This window comes from Cavia porcellus, unplaced genomic scaffold (assembly GCF_034190915.1).
Source record: "Cavia porcellus strain 051 isolate PalLab524CR breed Dunkin Hartley unplaced genomic scaffold, mCavPor4.1 scaffold_10, whole genome shotgun sequence".
NCBI classification, from domain to species: Eukaryota; Metazoa; Chordata; class Mammalia; order Rodentia; family Caviidae; genus Cavia; species Cavia porcellus.
Genome location: NW_026947493.1, coordinates 60,685,240 through 60,704,407, shown reverse-complemented (window position 1 = coordinate 60,704,407; position 19,168 = coordinate 60,685,240). Strand labels below are relative to the sequence as shown.

Genomic DNA, 19,168 nt, shown 5'->3' with positions numbered 1-19,168 from the left:
TTGTAAGTATCCCTATTTTTAGCTTTCTAGATAATTTATTCTGTAACTCTGATATGGGCACCTGTGAAAATCATGCAGTCACCTAAAACTGTGATAGAATTAATTACTTAATTCCAGAATTTCAGGTTGTAAAAATATCGTTTTAAAATACTTAATGTTTTACACGTTTTTAAAACAATGTGCCAGGCATTATATGTGTATTTTTACTCAACTCCAGGTGGTTCAATGCCACAAGGACATTATTATGAGCACTTCAAAGATAAGGGAAAGGAGGTGTGGAGGTATGAAATACTCTGCCTCTAGTCGCACTGCTATAACCTGCTGGTAACTTGTCACCACCCATGTCTACCTGCCTGTCTCTTAAGCTTCACTCTGAAGTGTCCCCCACTTCCTCAGTGTGTGGAGAGCCGAGGTGGCACTGAGGCAAGGGCAAAATGTTAAATAATCCTTTTCCCAAAGCCAAAACTCAGGCTCCTGTATCAGGTTCAGACATAATAGCCCAAGCCAGACAGTATTTTAACATTTCCTTCTGGTCTCTTCTTGCTTGTTAACTTTTTACAGGACAGTGAAGATAACTAAAGTGTATTTCCTGTACGATAATGGGCAAATTCTATGCAGCCATAATTTGCTGAATTAGAGAAACTCTCTTCAGTGGATAAAAAATTTAAGGCTTTAATGTCATTAGCAATAGCTGAGAAGTGACGGTCGTTTGCTAAGCAATTGGGCATGAAAGAGACACATGGACCTTCTAAGAAAAACACCGTTCACTGAAAGTCTCCAGGGTGCTATGTCACAGGAACATTTTTAGTAGTCTATGGTTTGTCTAGTGTCTTAAATTTTCTATATCTCAGAGCTGAGCATCACAGAATGGTTTAGAGACAATGATTGGGAAAGGAAAATTTGCAACAGGGAACCCAGCAGGGTGCCCTGACTGCAGGTTACCTTAGGTAGTATTAGAACATATGCATATAGACATTCAAAAGATGGAGCATGGCCAACTTGAAAGTATTCCCACCTCTGTAACCCTCAGAAAGCCATCCTCTATACCTGTGGAGACACACAGCACAGTTGGCAAATTGTTACCCTAGAAGGTATTCAAAATTATTTGCTCAGATGTCTTTAAATTTCTTTTATTAATTTCAGTTTTTGTGTACATATTAAAGCGCAATATTAAAAATGGTATGTTCATGTAATACATAATTAAATATGTCTACCTTGGCTTGGATATCTAATCAGAAGATGATGATCACTGACCAAAAGAAACTGATAGAAACAAAAGAAACTGCATAATATATGTTAAATTTAGAAAACAATAAGAAGTGGGCTTCTCCTCCTTGAAGGTAGAGTAGATACACAGTTATTTCAAATTCTTCTGCAGGGAAGATCTGTTCCCTTCCCTTGTTAAATTGTTTAATCATTTATTTGTACCAGGATGAGTTACGATAGGAGGTGGAGAAGTGTCCATCAGACTTAGCAACTAGCTCGACGTGATGGGATGATGAGGTAGGAGATAAGACTGAAGTGGGTGAGTGGACAAGAGATGAAACAGAGGGGAATAGATTATTCTTTTCAAGAATTTTGGCATCATAGGATGAAAAGGGGCAAACTTCACAGGGTCACTGTGCAAATTAAATCAAATCAAGCATAAGAAAGCAGCTTGGAAAGCACCAAGAGGTTGTTACAGTAAAAGGAATTCGGGCTTGGAACAAATACACCTCCTTCTAAACTCAGTTCTGCCACCTAAAACCAGTTTAGCAAGCATTTCATTTCCTCAGTTTAAAATAGAAATGTTTATTCAATTGTGAGTGGCAATACATGCGAGAGAACCAGCTGAGTACCTTGTATAAAGAAGGTAGCTACATACAATAAGAATAAGGCATTTGCTTATGAACTGGTCTTTGCATGGATAGGTGTTGGGAGCCGCAGCCCCGAGCCCGGTCGCCTCACTTGGCGGACGTGAGGCCTGTAGTAAAGAGTAAAGCCTGAGGTAGATTACCCCTCCCATCGAGCACGTTAGTTTCCTGCTTACCGCGTAAGCAACCCGCTCAACAATATAGTCTGCCTGGCAACTGATGATGTTAGCCAATCAGCTTGCCTTGCTTACTTTAACATGATTGGACACTGTATCCGTATATATACTGGTGCCACCCCTGGGGGGGAAGGAGAAGCCCAGAAGTAGAAGCCCAAAAGGAGCCGCGGGGAGCGGACCAAAGGAGGCTTCGGCTGGGAGCGATCCCAGGGCAGGCTGTACGGAGAAGGAAAATAAAAGAAAAGGTTGTCCACTGCCAGACTTTGTCGTGTGTCCTTCCTGCCGGCCGGGAGCGACATCGACATTTGGAGGCCCGCACGGGGACTGATCACCCCCGAGACGTGACAGTGGACAACGCTCCAGTACAGAGCTGCGAGACAGGTGAGTTGGGGATAAGCCTGGGCTCTGGGTGGCGCCCACCTACAGGGCTTTTAGACTCCCCTCAGGCTCACGCGTAAGTGGCGGATTCCTTGGGCCTCACGCGGTGAGTAACATATTAAAAGATGGGAAACATGCTAGGTAGCAACACTAAGAGCGAGGGTGGTTGTGGAGAAAGCTCTCAAGAGCTTACAAAAGTACGCAGGGTATTTGAGCAGGCCCAGTCGGGGAGCTCCCGAGAGGGGCCCGTCAAGGGGAACAAAGATGCTAAGGAGAAGGACGGGGCTCTAGCCTCGGAGTCGTCTGACTCCGAGGACGAGGGAAAGTTGAATGGCAAGGAGGCCAAAGAGACCAGCTGTCAGGAGCCTAAGTCGCTCGATAAGGAGTCGCAGGGTTCTTTCCCAGCGTTGTGCCGTGAATTGCGCTCCGCTCAACTTGGTCTGCGGAGGAGTAGAGAGCTCCTGAGCGCTCCCCGGCGCGAGAGGGAGGCGAAGCCTTCCGCCCCACCTTGGGGGCTGTTCCCGGAGGCGATCCCTCGCCGTGAGGCGGCCGCCCGGGAGCTCCCTTCCCCTTCGCCAGAACAGGAAGTGATGCACGGGCCCCCATTTTCCGCCCAATCACGGCCGCCGTCTTATGCTCCGCCGCCGGTGGTTCAGTATTTTTACAGGCGGCTTTGGCAGGGGGGACGTTTGTCTCATGAGGTACATCCACCACCTGGGATAGATAGTGGCCCCTACGGGATATTTCCTGTACAAGTAGCTATGGGCCAGGGACGTAATGCATGGGAGCCTTTTGAGATAAAGCAGATTAGAGAACTTAAAAATGCAGTTACAACCTTTGGGCCGACTGCGCCTTACACCATTGCCATGCTGGAGAACCTGTCTTCTGGGCCCCTCACCCCCGCGGACTGGATTCAGCTGGCAAAGGCGTGTCTGCCCTCGGGTAGTTACCTGGATTGGCGAGCCTGGTACGCAGAGTTCTCTGCAGAGCAGGCTGAGAGAAACGCCAGTCGGGGAAACCGGGGGTGGAACAAGGAAATGCTTATGGGAGAAGGTCGGCACGCTGATGATCAGACTCAGTTCCCCGGCGCTGTCTATGAACAAATCAACGCCATAGGGCTCCGTGCCTGGAAGCAGGTAAGTGGTGCCGGAACAGCCTCCTTGTGTCTTTCAAAAATAATTCAGGGTACCACAGAGCCATTTGTTGACTTTGTGGCCCGAATGCAAGATGCTGCCGATAAGATATTTTCTGATCCGGGAGTGGCTCGACCGCTGGTAAGGCAGCTGATTTTTGAGCAATGTACAAAGGAGTGCAAGGCAGCGATAGCTCCTCATAAGAACAAGGACCTCAACGCCTGGATTAGGATATGCAGAGAGATAGGGGGGCCGCTCTCCAACTCGGGAGTGGCTGCTCTCCTGGCCGCGGCTGTACAGCAGAGGGGACCTCGCGGGTTAGAAGGGGAATGTAAGGCTAAAGGGTGTTTTGCCTGCGGGGAGCCAGGACACATTAAACGTCATTGCCCAAACAATGCAGATGCTAGGCCTCGCCCTAGGAATGAAGAACCATATGTTTGTGGGCGATGCAAGAGGGGATCACACAAAGCTGAGGAGTGTAGGTCGGTCTTTGACGCTCAGGGCAACCGTATTTGTGGACGAGAAGCTAGAGAGCCAAAAAACGGCCAGAGGGGGCCCCCTTCACAGGCGGGCCCCCGCCCCAGAGACAGGACAGCTCAGGATGGCAGCCTTCAACAAGGGCCACCCCTGGGTCAGCAGGTGTGGACCTCAGTGTCGCCTACAGACTTATATTAGTGCCTGATATGGGTGTTCAAGTGGTTGAAACCACCTTTAAGGGACCGTTACCCGAAAATTCCGTGGGTCTGGTGATCGGGAGATCCTCCACGGCCCTTCGGGGTCTCATAGTAGTCCCGGGGGTCATAGACTCAGACTACACAGGACACATTAAAATTATGGTTCAATCTCTTGTGGGTACTATGGTAATCAATAAAGGAGACAAGATAGCGCAGCTCTTGCTGCTCCCCAGTCTCCACAAGAGATTCCCCTCAAAGCAGAAAATTAGAGAAAGTCAAGGTTTCGGTTCCTCAGGGGAAGTCTTCGAGGGACTCCATATAATACTTGATAAAAGGCCCATGCTCTCACTTAAGGTCAATGGCAAGAATATAACAGGGCTCCTAGACACAGGAGCTGACCGTTCCATTATCTCCAGAAAGGATTGGCCCTCCAACTGGCCCACCAACACTGCAGATAACACGCTGCAGGGCCTGGGGATGGTGTCAGCTCCTCAGGTTAGTGCTTCAACCCTGCTCTGGTGTGATGAGGAGGGTCATCAGGGCCATTTCCAACCATTTGTGTTGCAGTTGCCAGTGTCTCTATGGGGAAGGGACATCCTCACTCAGATGGATGTCACGCTTACGTCAAACTGCTCCCCCCAGGCTAAGGATATACTCAGGAACCAGGGATATACCCCCGGCAAAGGCTTGGGCAATGCCCTACAGGGTCGGACATCCCCAATACCAGTAGAGAACAAAAAAGGTAGGCAAGGGCTGGGTTTTTCTTAGGGGCCGCTGAAGAAGCTCTCCTACCCACTTCGATCAAAATCACCTGGAGGTCAAATGATCCGGTTTGGGTACCTCAGTGGCCCCTGCCTAAGGAGAAGCTATTAGCCTTGTCAGAAATAGTCAGTACACAACTTAGATTAGGACACATTAAGCCGTCAACCTCCCCATGGAACACCCCCATTTTTATAATTAAGAAAAAGTCTGGCAAATGGAGGCTGCTCCATGATCTAAGGGCGGTCAACGCGCAGATGCAGTCCCTGGGGGCGGTCCAGAGGGGGCTGCCAGCTCTCTCAGCCATCCCTCAGCCCTGGCCAGTTTATGTTATAGATCTTAGAGACTGTTTCTTCTCAATCCCCCTGCATCCAGAGGCCACTCATAGGTTCGCCTTTACTTTACCCACCATTAACCAAGAAAGCCCTGATCTCAAATACGAGTGGATAACGCTGCCCCAAGGTATGGCCAACAGTCCCACTATGTGTCAGATTTACCTTGATTCCCTACTGGCCCCCCTACGGAAATCCTTTCCCAAGTTAAGATGTGTGCATTACATGGACGACCTTTTACTCAGCGGCAGGGACCCAGACATGCTAAATAATATGCTCGGCCAGTTGGTCGAGGCCCTGAGACAAGCTAATCTGCATGTTGCCCCTGACAAGATTCAGGGAGGAGAAATGGTGACCTACTTAGGCGCGAAAATCTCCCCTATGCTAGTCTCTCCACAGAAGGTCACCATTAGGACGGATGGCGTTAGGACCCTAAATGACATGCAAAAGCTATTGGGAGACATTAATTGGATTAGGCCGTATTTACATATACCAAATTCAGATCTCAAACCCCTGTTCGACCTTCTGAAGGGAGACCCAGATATAGCCTCCCACAGGAGGCTCACTCCTGAGGCAAGAGCTGCCTTACAGAGAGTGGAAAAAGCCTTAGGTGGGGCTACCTTACACAGAATTGAACCAGGGCGACCCTTTGATGTCTGTTTGCTACAGACTAGTCTACAGTCCACAGCGGTGATTTGGCAGAAAGGACCATTACTGTGGATACACCCTAAGGTCTCACCTGCAAAAGTCATAGAGCATTACCCGGAGGCAGTCGCTTCATTGGCCCTTGAAGCGCATGATAGAGCTGTCCAACATTTTGGCTCAGGACCACAAGCCATCCGAGTACCCTATACCGCCAGCCAGATCAAGACCCTGGCTGCCTGCATAGATACGTGGGCCATTCTGAGATGTGTTTTCCATGGGGATATAAACAATCAATACCCTAAAGACCCTATCTTGTCATTTGTCACTCAGCACCCTATAATTTTTCCAAAGGTTACTGCCTCTGAGCCATTAGTCCCAGCAACTACAATATACACAGATGGCTTCAAGACGGGGATAGGCGCCTATGTGATCCTAGGCAAGCCCCCGGTTACCATACAATTTGAACCTGATCAGCCTCAGGTGGTAGAACTGCAGATCGTTAAAATGATTCTTGAACGGTTCTCAGAAGCCATTAATATTGTCTCCGATTCTAGGTATGTGGTCAATGCTATGCAAGTGCTTGAGACTGCCGGTTTAATTAGATCCACTTCCACAGTGGCTGGGCTGTTCCTGTCTATCCAGACATTGCTCCAGAACAGACACCATAAGGTCTTCACCACCCACATAAGAGCACATACATCCCTGCCAGGGCCTATGGCACAGGGGAATGCGGCTGCTGACACTGCCACTCGCCCGTTATGGATTTTTACCTTACTAACACCAATCGAGCGAGCCCGTGCCTTCCATGATAAGTTTCATGTCAATGCCAGGACACTAGCAAACCATTTCCATGTTTCCAGAGCAGATGCACGAGATATCGTGCGACTATGTGACTCCTGTGCCACATACAAACCTGCCATACCGATGGGAGTAAACCCTTGAGGTTTGATCCCTGGTGATGTTTGGCAGATGGACATCACACATATACAGGAGTTTGGGACTCTTAAATATGTTCATGTTTCCACAGACACCTGTTCTCACGTCATATTCGCAACAGCAGAAACAGGTGAAAAAGTGTCTAATGTGATCAATCATTGCCTGGCGGCTTGGGCCGCATGGGGCAAACCAAAAATATTAAAAACTGATAATGGACCAGCCTATATAGGCAAAGCCTTCAATGAGTTCTGCAAAATGATGGAGGTTCAATTAAAACATGGTATCCCATACAATCCCCAAGGTCAAGGAATCATTGAGAGGGCTCATAGAAGCCTCAAAGAAATTTTACAAAAACAAAAAGGGGGAGTAGGCCAAGGCCTGGCCCCAAAGGCACGATTATCCATGGCACTATTCACACACAATTTTTTAAATTTAAATAATGATAATTGCTCCCCAGCTATGGAGCACTGCAACCCTTCCTCCAACCATAAAGGGTGGGTTAAATGGAAAGATGTCCTAACAGGACAATGGATGGGCCCGGATCCGGTGGTTAGCTGGAACCGAGGCGCGGTTTGTGTTTTCCCACAGGAATCGGGACGAGAACCACTGTGGGTACCGGAGAGACTGACACGGGCGACAAAGCCCTCGACTGAAGATCAGACCTGCCCTACCGGAGATCCATCACAGACCAACCAACAAGATGAATAGAAATAGCGGTAGCCCGAAATGGACAAGAAGATCCTCAGGCATATGCATGGCTCGCTCGCCTAGCCTACGACCGAGTCTAGGGACGGTGAGCTTCCCACACTCCTCCTCTAAAAAATTATGACATAGCTGGTTAGGAGAGTCAATGACGGGTAAGAGCGTACTCCCCCGGTGCGACTCAACCTAAGCCAGGCCCTACCCCATTCTGCACATAAGCCGCTGGACTGTTAGATGCTGCCCAGGTCTAAATTTCTCTCCGAGGGGATTTCTTTACAGAGAGGAAATGAGTGCAAGCTTGTGTGCATCCAGGTTCCGTCCAGTTTGTGCCTGGCCCTAGAAAAAGGACGAGGGCCTCAGGGCCTTGGCGGACCATGGGACGGCCGACCAGGGTCTAAGCCAAGGACCTACCGTGGGCCTACACATAGGGCATAAGCCTCTGCACCCAGTCCAGGAAGGGCTACGATGCGCACATTCATAAAAAATAAAAAAGGGGGAGATGTTGGGAGCCGCAGCCCCGAGCCCGGTCGCCTCACTTGGCGGACGTGAGGCCTGTAGTAAAGAGTAAAGCCTGAGGTAGATTACCCCTCCCATCGAGCACGTTAGTTTCCTGCTTACCGCGTAAGCAACCCGCTCAACAATATAGTCTGCCTGGCAACTGATGATGTTAGCCAATCAGCTTGCCTTGCTTACTTTAACATGATTGGACACTGTATCCGTATATATACTGGTGCCACCCCTGGGGGGGGAAGGAGAAGCCCAGAAGTAGAAGCCCAAAAGGAGCCGCGGGGAGCGGACCAAAGGAGGCTTCGGCTGGGAGCGATCCCAGGGCAGGCTGTACGGAGAAGGAAAATAAAAGAAAAGGTTGTCCACTGCCAGACTTTGTCGTGTGTCCTTCCTGCCGGCCGGGAGCGACATCGACAGATAGGATTTGCTCATCCACAGAATCCTTTAATGTAAAAAAATATTTCAGTGATTTTATACTCTTTCATGGAGGCTGAGCTATCTATATCTCTGTACTTTTATATTTAGTTCTAACTAAAATAATCCTTCCTAAATTTATCTATTGCTGTTAGACAAAAAGAGATTATCAACCCAGTATGGGAAGAAGCAGGAAGTTGTGTAGTACAGTCATGTAGAAGGCTGGAAAATCCACAAATCATGTTACTTCTTGGGCAAATATCCCTCCATGTCTGATTTATACTTGTTTGAAAAACCTGCTACCATTCTATTCTGCATCTTGGAACTCACAGATGTGTCTGCATGGTCAAGATGCAGTCTGAACTTTATCCTTTGCTCTCAACTGAATGGTAAATAATGATGATTACAAGAGATTCATCATCTAGAGCATCATCGTGACTAAGATTTTGCTTAATAGGGGTCAGAGGTTGCATCTCTGATGCAATGAGTTGGTTCCCTTCTAACTGAGGAGCCAATCCCTCATCCTATTAATTACAAAGTACAATGCATCATATTCTCAAGGACAACAATTGTGTTCTAGGTAATGAAGAACTAAGTGATTATGTTGGCAAGGTCACATTTGTACACACAGGAAATACAAAGATTGGAACGTAAATTACATTTTCTGGGCTAAACTGTTCATGGAAAGGATAAGGGCTGAGATACTTGGCATTTTTTGGCAGAGGGATCAAACCAAGGCCTCACACATGGTAGGCAAGTGTTCTACTGCTGAGCCACATTCCCAACCCCTGGTGTAGTTTTCATGTTATTTTATTCCTCAATGAAAATTCTAAATGAAAGGTGCTGATTCAACAATTATAGGTCCATCAATTACTTATGGTGACACGGATAATAAAGACCATGTTGGATATGTTTTCCAATATACTACTTTTCAAATGAAATTTTTTCTTGATTACATTGATAAACATTTTGTTATACTCTAGATTTGCTTAATCTATCACTAATCACGTATAGCTCACCCCTACTATTTTACATGATTCACTAAATAACCTGATGAGAATTCAAAATATCCCCACACACATTTTGCTAACTTTTAAATTTCAGTAACGTTTCTTATTTCTCTAAGGTTTCCCTTTTTTCAAATAGAGGAAGTGAAAATTAATTTTAAAAAGCAATTAATTTTGCTGTCATATCCATTTTTCTTTAGTAAAGTAAAATATTGAGAATTTATTCAGAACTCAGCATAATCTATAATAGCATACTTCAGCAAGAGTGCTGATCACTGTGCATTTCCAGACACTTGGTAGTTCCAGATTCTTCAAATTTTTTTTGTATTTATGATTCTGTACAATCTTAGCCTAACATATCCATCTGGATTAAAATTATCTGACTTCTTTGTCCTTTTCTGCACTAGTATCTTTGTTTCTGTTCTCAAGATGTAAGAAGTTGAAATCTTCCCCATCCTTTAAGGCTATATTCAAATAAGTCATTTTTCCCTAAGTTTTTAAAGTATGTCCAGTGAAAAGTGGTACCTTTGTCTCTCTCTAAATGCCCTATAGTTATATTTATACTGAAGTAAAATTAACTTTCAATATGCATGGGCAGTAAAGTGGGAAATAGTTGTGATGAATGTGATGGTTGTAATGGATTTGGGAATAGTTAATGCATTCATTCACAAATACTTGTCACATATTTATTATGACACAAGATTTGGATTCCAGTATAAACTCTGTTATTTCATTGTATGCTCTTGGGCAAGTCATCTCAAATGTTCGTTTCAAATAGTATTTCTGCAGTTAACTTTTAGCCATCTTTATTAACTATAATATTTATGAACATAGAATTTTTTTTTTAGTACTTTGGTTGTGGCCCCACAGCAGCCTTAATTCTATGTTGCATATACAAAGAAACAATTTTAAATATTTAATTTGATGCATAAATTTTTCTCCACGTTCACACAATTATAGTGATTCATTGAGTAAGGAGAAGTAAAAGAAATAACTGGCTACCGGATATCTTATCTTGGTCCTTTTTCTAGAAGACATAGTTACTTATTTCTTGTCTATTTGTCTATTCTTGTCTTTTTTGCTAGAAAACATTTGAAAGGACATATATGGAATTAGGAGTGGTTACCACTGGGCTTTGCAACATGGCTATTTAACCTGTTTCCTTATTTTTTTTAAAAAAAGACAACAATAGTAGTGCCACCCAATAGGGTTGTGAAAATTAAAATTACTAATACATGTAAAGTGAATATAAATTTTTGATTAAAAACATTTTTAAACACACATTTTTTTTTGTCTTTTTGAGATAGGGTCTCACTATGCAGGTCAGGCTGTCCTTGAACTCACTTTGTAGCCCAGGCTGTTCTCAAACTCACAAAGATCCTTTTGCCTCAGCCTCCCAAGTGCTGGAGTTACAGCACTTGGTTATGCGTCTTCTCAAAATAAAAAAAAAAAAAAAAAGTGAGACAAAATAAAATTACAGCAATAGATATCCTGATGAGTACCAGGGTAGACTGCAGACTCCATCCTGAAAATGAAGGTTATGGAACAGACTCAGATACCTTTTAAATTTAAGAATGGTGGGAAATGGAAAGGAGGAATACTTGGGAAAACAGGTTATTAGGACCCATCTCGCCCCCTGGTGGTTGATTGATGCCTTCCCCAAGAAGTTGAACCCAAAGGAAGTAAGAAGTCCATCTGGTCAGTAATGTGCAACCCATTCAAAGAAAGCTTGCAGCCACATACCCTAAGCCTTTTTGCAGTCATTACCTTAAAATATTTACCTTTCAGCCACTATGTGACGTCCTGTGCCATCAGCAACCCAAGAGCAGTACCAGCTAAACCTGTGCTCTCTCTGCCCGATTTGCCTGGATCCAGACACAGGCACAGCCCCAGGTTTCAAGCTCCAGCATAAGCATCATCTCCTTTATACAGTCTTTTCTAGCTCCCACAGGTGGGCATTATACTTGAAGACACAAAGTTGACCACGTTTTGAACACACTACCTGTATGTGGATATATTCAGACATATGATCTACAGATACGTGTTTAACCTGTCAGTGTCCTGGGTATGGAATCTAGGCACTCACACAGGGCTCCATGTTTGATTGAATTATTTGCCTTTATTCTCTTAAAATTTTTAAATATTTCTAAACAAAAGGCTGTGCACCTTCACATGCAGTTAGCCTCACAAAGTAGATAGCTGGTCCTAAATTTAAATTACCTCACAACTCCATATTATATATAATTACGTTTCCCCATTAGAGATGAGAAACATGAGGCATTCCGTGATTGCAGGACTGTTTCCTACAGCTGATGAACTGATGATCCAGGTTAGAGTCTCCTTATGGTGCAAGAGTTTCTCATTTGCCCAAAGTTCAGCTGGAAGCGTTATAAAATGCAGATGTACAGGCCACATGTCATGACCTAGGAAGTCATGATTCTGGGAAGCGTAATTTTGAAATCTTCAGGTGAATAATTCTTCCAATGGTTAGAGAACTGCCTGGATTCAGTGCATTTCTAATTATAGAATCCAGCACGAGCCTTCAATTATACAAGTCACCTAATAAATGCTATTCTGCTCCTGTGAGTATCATTCAGTTACAGATAGACCAAGTTTGGCTTCTGCAAAACAGCATCACTGCACTACATGCAGTGTCTGAGAATTGTGAATGCTGAAGTTCTCACCAGCAACTGCACTTCTGATGGTTTTGTACAACACTTCTAAGGAATGTCCTGTGGAATACAGACATAAAACCTTTCAAGCAGTTCAATCTGTGACTTCAGAAGAGCTTTTTTGACCAGAGGTTTAGAATCCCAAATATGTAGTGGTGTCCATTTCTTAATGTTATTGGGGATTTATTGAAATTAGAACTTACCAAGTTAAATACTATGTAGAGCTGTGATAAGGAAAACACAAAACTCAATACTTTTAGAACGTTCCTGACCAGATGGAAGACTACATAGTCATTTAAAAATATGAGACAAATTTTTGACATGGGAAAAATGGTGGTATTGTATATAGAAAACTAAGATTCAAAATTAAACTGACACTGATTTAAATTCTTTAAAAATGTGTAGGAAAAGGGAAATATATGTCGAATGATGGTGAAATGAGGGATAATTTATTTATGTAGTTGTGTTTAACTCACAGTGGGATTCCTATTCCTTTTTGTTAGACATAAAAATGAAATCTTTCCTCATACCTTAAAAATGTCCCTTCCTTTTACTTAGAATTCCCAGGGATTTTTTACTTTCTCTCACTTGTCGTAAATTGAAATATTAAATTTTGTCAAGTCTGCCTTCCAAATATATCTGTCTCCTCCTTCCTATTTCTGCTGCTGAGATCTACAGGATAAACTTTTAAAACACTTTTTCTTCTATGGTTCCTCTGCTTCAAGTCCCATCCTCTTACCTGACATCACATTTTAGGTGCTCTACTTACTAACTACAGGAATTTGGGCACTTTAAATAAGCCCCAGAATACACACATTAGTAGCAGATGTCAATTGTTAAATGTGTGGACAATAATCTTAAGACCAGGTGCTCTTCCACTGGCTACCTGAAAAACTCATTAGTGCGAGGAGATTGAAATGCCTTTTGGCCATGGAGCCCGCCGTGGCTCAATCAGTCCATCCCGTGGTCTCCCAGTAGGAAACTTCTCCTTATCCTGTAGTGTGGGGACCACTACATGAAGAGCATGGGCTTCAGCAGTGGAGAAGCATGTGAAGGTAGCACCTGTCAGACAGCCTTTCTTTGTTCACTTTCTCCTTTCTTAGAGACTCACAGTCAAAGCCCTGTGACTGACTGGGCTTTTGGCTCTGATTGCATGGTCCTCCTGCTCATTTGTATGTTCTAACTGCATCTGAGATGAGCTGTTATCTCCAAATCCCAATTCCTTTCATACCTCAGTTAATCTTTCAATCAAAGCAAATTTATTTATTTATTTAGTGCTGGGGACAGAACTCAGGGCAAGTGCCCACTGAGATATGTATTGGCTGAGTTTCAACTCTATCTGCAAAATCTTTTAAAGTCACAACTAGTTACTCCAGTAATCTAGGCTCCTCTGATTGAATGCTAAAGGCTTTATGGTAGCTTTCTGTTGATCTGCCCTATTTTTTCCACCATTCGCAGACACATTTCCTTGCCTTCATGTCAGTGGAAGCTCTTCGTGACCCAGAGCTTGGAAATGTATTTCGTGAGAACCACATATTTCTTGAGAACCAAGGGGAGCATTCGTCTGGATGGCTGCAGACTTCCCTGGTGCTGGCACTGAGAGTCCTTCCATGTTCAGCAGCAGAACGCAGTCTTTAGGAAGTAGCCTTCAAAGATTTCTTCAATTTGTGGCCCTTGACCTCACATTCTCTGCAGTTTTAGGTCCTTAACCTGAGATTATGCACTACCCCGCCACCCCACCTCAGTATGTGTGGGGAAGGGAGGGCTTGTTCTAGAATTTTCTGTAGATACCAAATTTGAGGATTCTCAGAGTCATTATATTAAATGGCATAATATTGGCATATAATCTGCAGGCATGTTCCCATATACTTTGAATCATCTCCAGAGAGGATGCAGTCCAATGCAAATGCATTATAAATAGTTGTTATACTATATTGTTTAGGAATAATGACAAGGAAAAAGTTTGTAAATTTTCAGTAAAGATGAAATTTTTCCCTAATATTTGTGAACCACAGTTTGTTTAATTGGCAGATGGGGAGCCAGCAAATATGGAACACCAACTGTACCATGTAGATATTTGAGACTATTTCTTTGATCATCTTCTATTCAAATATCTTACAGCCCTTGGGGGTATAGTACTCTGAATATGTGAGAGATTATTCTAAAAAAAAACCATAGGATTTCAAAGGATGAGAAGTAGAGATGGTGCTGGAAAGGACTGGTTAGGAAAGAAGAAAAAACAACCTTGGCCTATATTAAATAGTCTTTACTAAAATGTTACCAGATCTATTCCTTTGTTTCATAAACTGTGTGTAATTATAGTATAAAAAACCTCCAGATCTTCCTGCTATTAAGAATTTAAAAATATCTGTTCCAGATTTTCAAAATAAGTTTCTCATGTACAGTAATTATATCACATAAAATGCGCTATACTTAAAATTATGTTTATTATAGCAATTTAAATTTAGACTGCCTCTCTTAGGCTTGATTTAGTCATCTCTATAATGTCACCTTGTTCACTTCCTATCAGGAGAGAAAAGTAATTCTATTTGATTGGAAGTTCGTGGGTGTTAAGTAGATACTTGCTTTTGCAAAACATTCTGGAAGAGATAAGACAAATGGCTTCAGACCAGCGGGACATCATTCCTCCATTTTTCCAACCTTTGCTGTTGAAATAAATCCTTAGGCTTTACAGAAAGTAGCAGCATGGTGCCTGGGCTGGCCAGTTACATAGTCTGTTGCGATGATGGGACAAAACATAGACTCAAAAGATCTCTGTTTTCTTTTTTATTTTGAGACAGTCTTGCTAAGTTATTAAGTTGCCCAGTCAGGGCTTGAAGTTAGTCTTTCAATCTTCCAGAGTTCTGGGATTACATGTGTGAGCACCACCATACCTGGCCCAGTTTTTCATCAATATTCTTTGTGTATACATATGTGTGTGTGTGTGTGTGTGTGTGTGTGTGTGTGTGTGTCTGTAACTATCTGTACTCTTGTATAGAATTTTTAAGCATTGCTATTGATTAGAAATGTTTGGAATTTTAAATAATTTGTTTTTAAAAACAGACTATATTTTAACATAGCAGCTCATTTTGAAATCAGGATCCTCACCTAGTTAATATTAAGGTTCCTTCAGAACTAAGATTCTACAGTTAGGAAATTATAAATCAGAGAGTTTAATATGTGAGAAGAACCACTGACCAAATGACTCACAGTGATTCTTGGAACAGGGGCCTTTCCTGGTAGACACTGGGCAAATTTTCTTTGTCGTTGAGATCTATGTCCTAATATTAAAGTATAGAACCTGGCAGCTCCCTGATCCAGTTAAAACTGCATGATGACCCTTGCCATCATTGGGGTCAGATTTTCTAAACTCAACTGAATTCTGAGCTAAACAATTCTAAAAAGTCTACTGCTAACGTTTACTTTGAATTATGACTTCTCCATTTGTCAGATTTTCATCCAAGAAAATCACTGCTCTGAAATGTTAGCTTCCTCTTTAGAATCTTTAGAACAGTGATAACAATTGCATGACACTTGCCAAGACTGCCCCCCCTGCCCCCCACATACTGGAAAGACTTGAGAAGAATTAGACCAGGCAGTGTTTGTAAAGCACTCAGCAGAGCCCTGGCATATAATAAATATTCTGAAACACTGTCTAGCATTTTGGCTATCACTTATACTCCCATGCAATTAGGACATTTTGTACTACTCTGATGTGGTAAAATCCACTTTCTTTGCCTAGCATCAAAGACTTTCCATCTGTGTGTTGCCTGTAAATAAACTGGAGAGAATAACCTTAACCCTCATATTGGTAAGAGCCCTGATTATAGAAACGGGACCGTGGGCACTAACCACATTTCTCAGGTGCATTACATTGCTTCTTCTTTGAACCATGGCCATGTCTTTGATTTACCACACCCGACTAGGCCTTAACTTTCTTAATTTACAAAATCTTACATATCCATTAAAAACAGCTGAAAATTCCAAGTAAAAACTAGGTAAATTATTTGGTCACATCCCAAATATACATAAATAATACATATGAAATGATCAATTTCACTCCCTAAAAAGCTATAAATTGGAGAAAAATATACTGTTTGTAACCTACTGGAAAAATTGAACAGACTCACCAGTGTTGGTAATGGTGCAGAAATTTAGGCCTTCTGGTGAACTGTTACAGTAATTCAAATTGGTGCTACCTTTGTTAACTTAGTATTATTTACCAAAGCCCAATATGCAGATTTCTTTGATTTACGACTTCCAGAGCTATAAACTAAATTCAGAAATACATTCAAGACCTGTATACATGATTGAGTGTTAGCACAACAGCAGAGAGCATGCTTCACATATACGAAGGCCATACGTGTTAAGATAGAAAAAACACACAAAGAAAATTATGCTGTTATGTGTACATTTCAAATGTGATTGGAGAGGGTAGAGTGTGTAGGTACAATGACATATCCACAGGAATACTTTTTTTTATAAAAACATATAAGAAACTGAAAAGTGGATACTTTGGGAAGAACAAGGTAGAAAAGAAGGGGACAGGTAAAATGGAGTAACTTTATTTTCTTGTAAAATCCTATATGGGTTAGCTCAGTGGCTTAAGCACTTGCTTAAGCTAAGTATGAGTCATGAGTTCCAAAAAAATCGGAAAAAAGTCCTGTATGGTTATAATCATGTCCTTTGATATCTTTGCTTCTCTTTTTCTTTTTCTCTTTCTGCCTTCCTTCTTTCCCTCCCTCCCTACCTCCTGCTTCTCCCCCTTGTTCTCTGTTTCCTGCAGAGTGGGGAAGTTCTTTACTACTGAGCCACACTCCTGAATACTCTTTCCTCTTAGTTATTCATGAACCAAAGTTGATCTTTGAAAATCATAATGTGATATGAAGTCCCAAACAGAATAGACTTCCTTTACTTCTGCTTTTGTCTACTATGAATAACAGAAAGTTTACATAAATTTTCCTTTGCGTCAAAAGCTTGGGAATGAAGATTTGTCACATGGAATATTTTCTGTTTATATTATTTAGAATCCTAGCAATGTCTGTCCCAGTGTGATAACTCTGGCTGCCTGGCATGTTATTTTCCTCTCAAGCTAAAGTAACTCATATCAGTTAGAGCCCATGTAGCTTTGTTTGGCTCAGCAGATACATTTATATTTTCTTAGTTCTGTTCTCTTGTTTGCTGGACCTGAGGGCATAACTAATGATACTTGTAGAATGGAAGCATGGAAGATGGAGAAATGGAAGGATGGAAGAAGGCCTAAGCGAACAAGGGAGGGTGCTCCTGGTCAGACGAGCAGATTCTCCTCCACCCTGGTCTCAGAGGCAGCATTATTCTATGTGTTAACAGTCGATTGGGCAGGGACTGGTCACCTTTGCAGAAGGCCATCTGCCATCTGCCTGTCCAGTCTTTCTCGAATTCCCTTGGAGTCTATGTCTTTCAGGGATTCCCTGCAGAAATTTCAACACCAATTTTTTATACACATTTTTTCTAATTTCTATCTTTAGTAATAAGCACAGACTTTGACCTGAATTACTGTTTTTTCCCCCTTTTGACTAATTTTTGGCTTATACAACCAAGAACTTGCTTTATTGTTACCATCTTTTCACAAATATATTGAGTGCCTGGATGCCAGGCACCAGTGTAGAGTTTGAGACTAATACTCATAAATTTGATTATTACATCTAAATCTTGTCTACATAATACATAACTCCTGTATAGCTGGTCTTTGTTCCCAGCTTGTCAGCTAAGACAAATATAGAGGCATAAAATTATTTTAAATGGATCATTTGAGCAATAGATATGACTTTTAACTGGATTAATAAAAGGTATAATTTACTGGCGATTAAACATGGAGATTAAATATGGAGAATCTGGAGAGATAGAAGGGATTATAAGAACAATTTGTGATATTGCAATTCTATCTCACAAATGATATAAAAATCTGACGTAACACTAATCTTGGTAAATACTTTAAGGAGCGGCACTATTTTTTTTTTTTACATGAAAAATGAAAACACTGGTTGATATGGAGGCCACTGCAACTTACATAATCATCTTTGAAGTGTCTTTTTTATAATGTGTAAATGTGGCTGTGAGATTTTTAGTTGCTAAAATTTGAATGTATTCAAACTTATAAGCGATGGAAAAGGTCTGAAGTCTTACTCCGGCCAAATACACCACCTGTGACTGTTAGAAGCAGTTTGCACAATCACACTTGGGCTGAATGCAGCTTCCCGCCTGCACTTACGTCATGTAGGAAAGAAAGGTGCTGAGGGGCTCCAGGGAGTGATTCCGGAAATAGTCAAATTCTCTGCAGAGCTTTTTCCTCATCTCTGTGTCAATTTTGGAAACCGTAAGAGGATTTGTCTCATTAGCCAAAAAGTTGCCATAATCAGTGGTCTGGAGATGGATTTTCAGATCTGAAATTAAGTGAAATACCAAATCAAATGGACATTTGAGCATGCATGAATAGCTTTTTTAACATTAGTTGAATCTGTGAAAACTGTTAAGGTAAATATGTACTTATTGGCTTATTGGACTTCAACATAAAGTTTATATATTCCTTAGACGTGAGGGTTTATCTCTAGAGCAATGAAAAAGTCAATGTAAATATTATCCCAGCACAGCATAACAATTTCCAGTTATCTAAGAAGTCTGTTATTTTTTTTCACAGAGGTAAAACCTTGGTAAACATCTAGATCACAGATGGTGTTACCTGAGCTAGTTTTAGTCATTTGATCAAGGATGCTTGGGAAACTGTTGAAGAGATACTAAGGGTCCATCTCAAGTGGATAAGAAAGAGAAGTTTATGGTTAATATACACTTCCTCCATTTAGAGAACAGGATAGGCATCTTCAGAACTCCTCCCTATCCCGTTTTAAGTTTACTGATTTGAAACTTTCAAGGTCTGATTATAGCACTGAAATAATTGCTACCAGTGATGGAGTGCTTGTTATGTACCAGATTTTGTGTTAAAC

At 42.3% G+C, this 19,168-nt stretch overlaps 1 protein-coding gene across 4 annotated transcripts in view; it reads right to left on the bottom strand.

The window, feature by feature from the left end:
• The window catches only part of Atp6v0d2 (ATPase H+ transporting V0 subunit d2), a 52,156-nt gene that overhangs the window by 20,647 nt on the left and 12,341 nt on the right, over window positions 1–19,168 (bottom strand). For all 4 annotated transcript variants that reach the window (XM_013144158.3, XM_013144157.3, XM_023561745.2 and 1 more), the window contains exon 2: window positions 18,439–18,610. In XM_013144158.3, coding sequence (XP_012999612.1) covers window positions 18,439–18,610 — 172 coding nt within the window. The remainder of the gene's footprint in view (window positions 1–18,438; window positions 18,611–19,168) is intronic.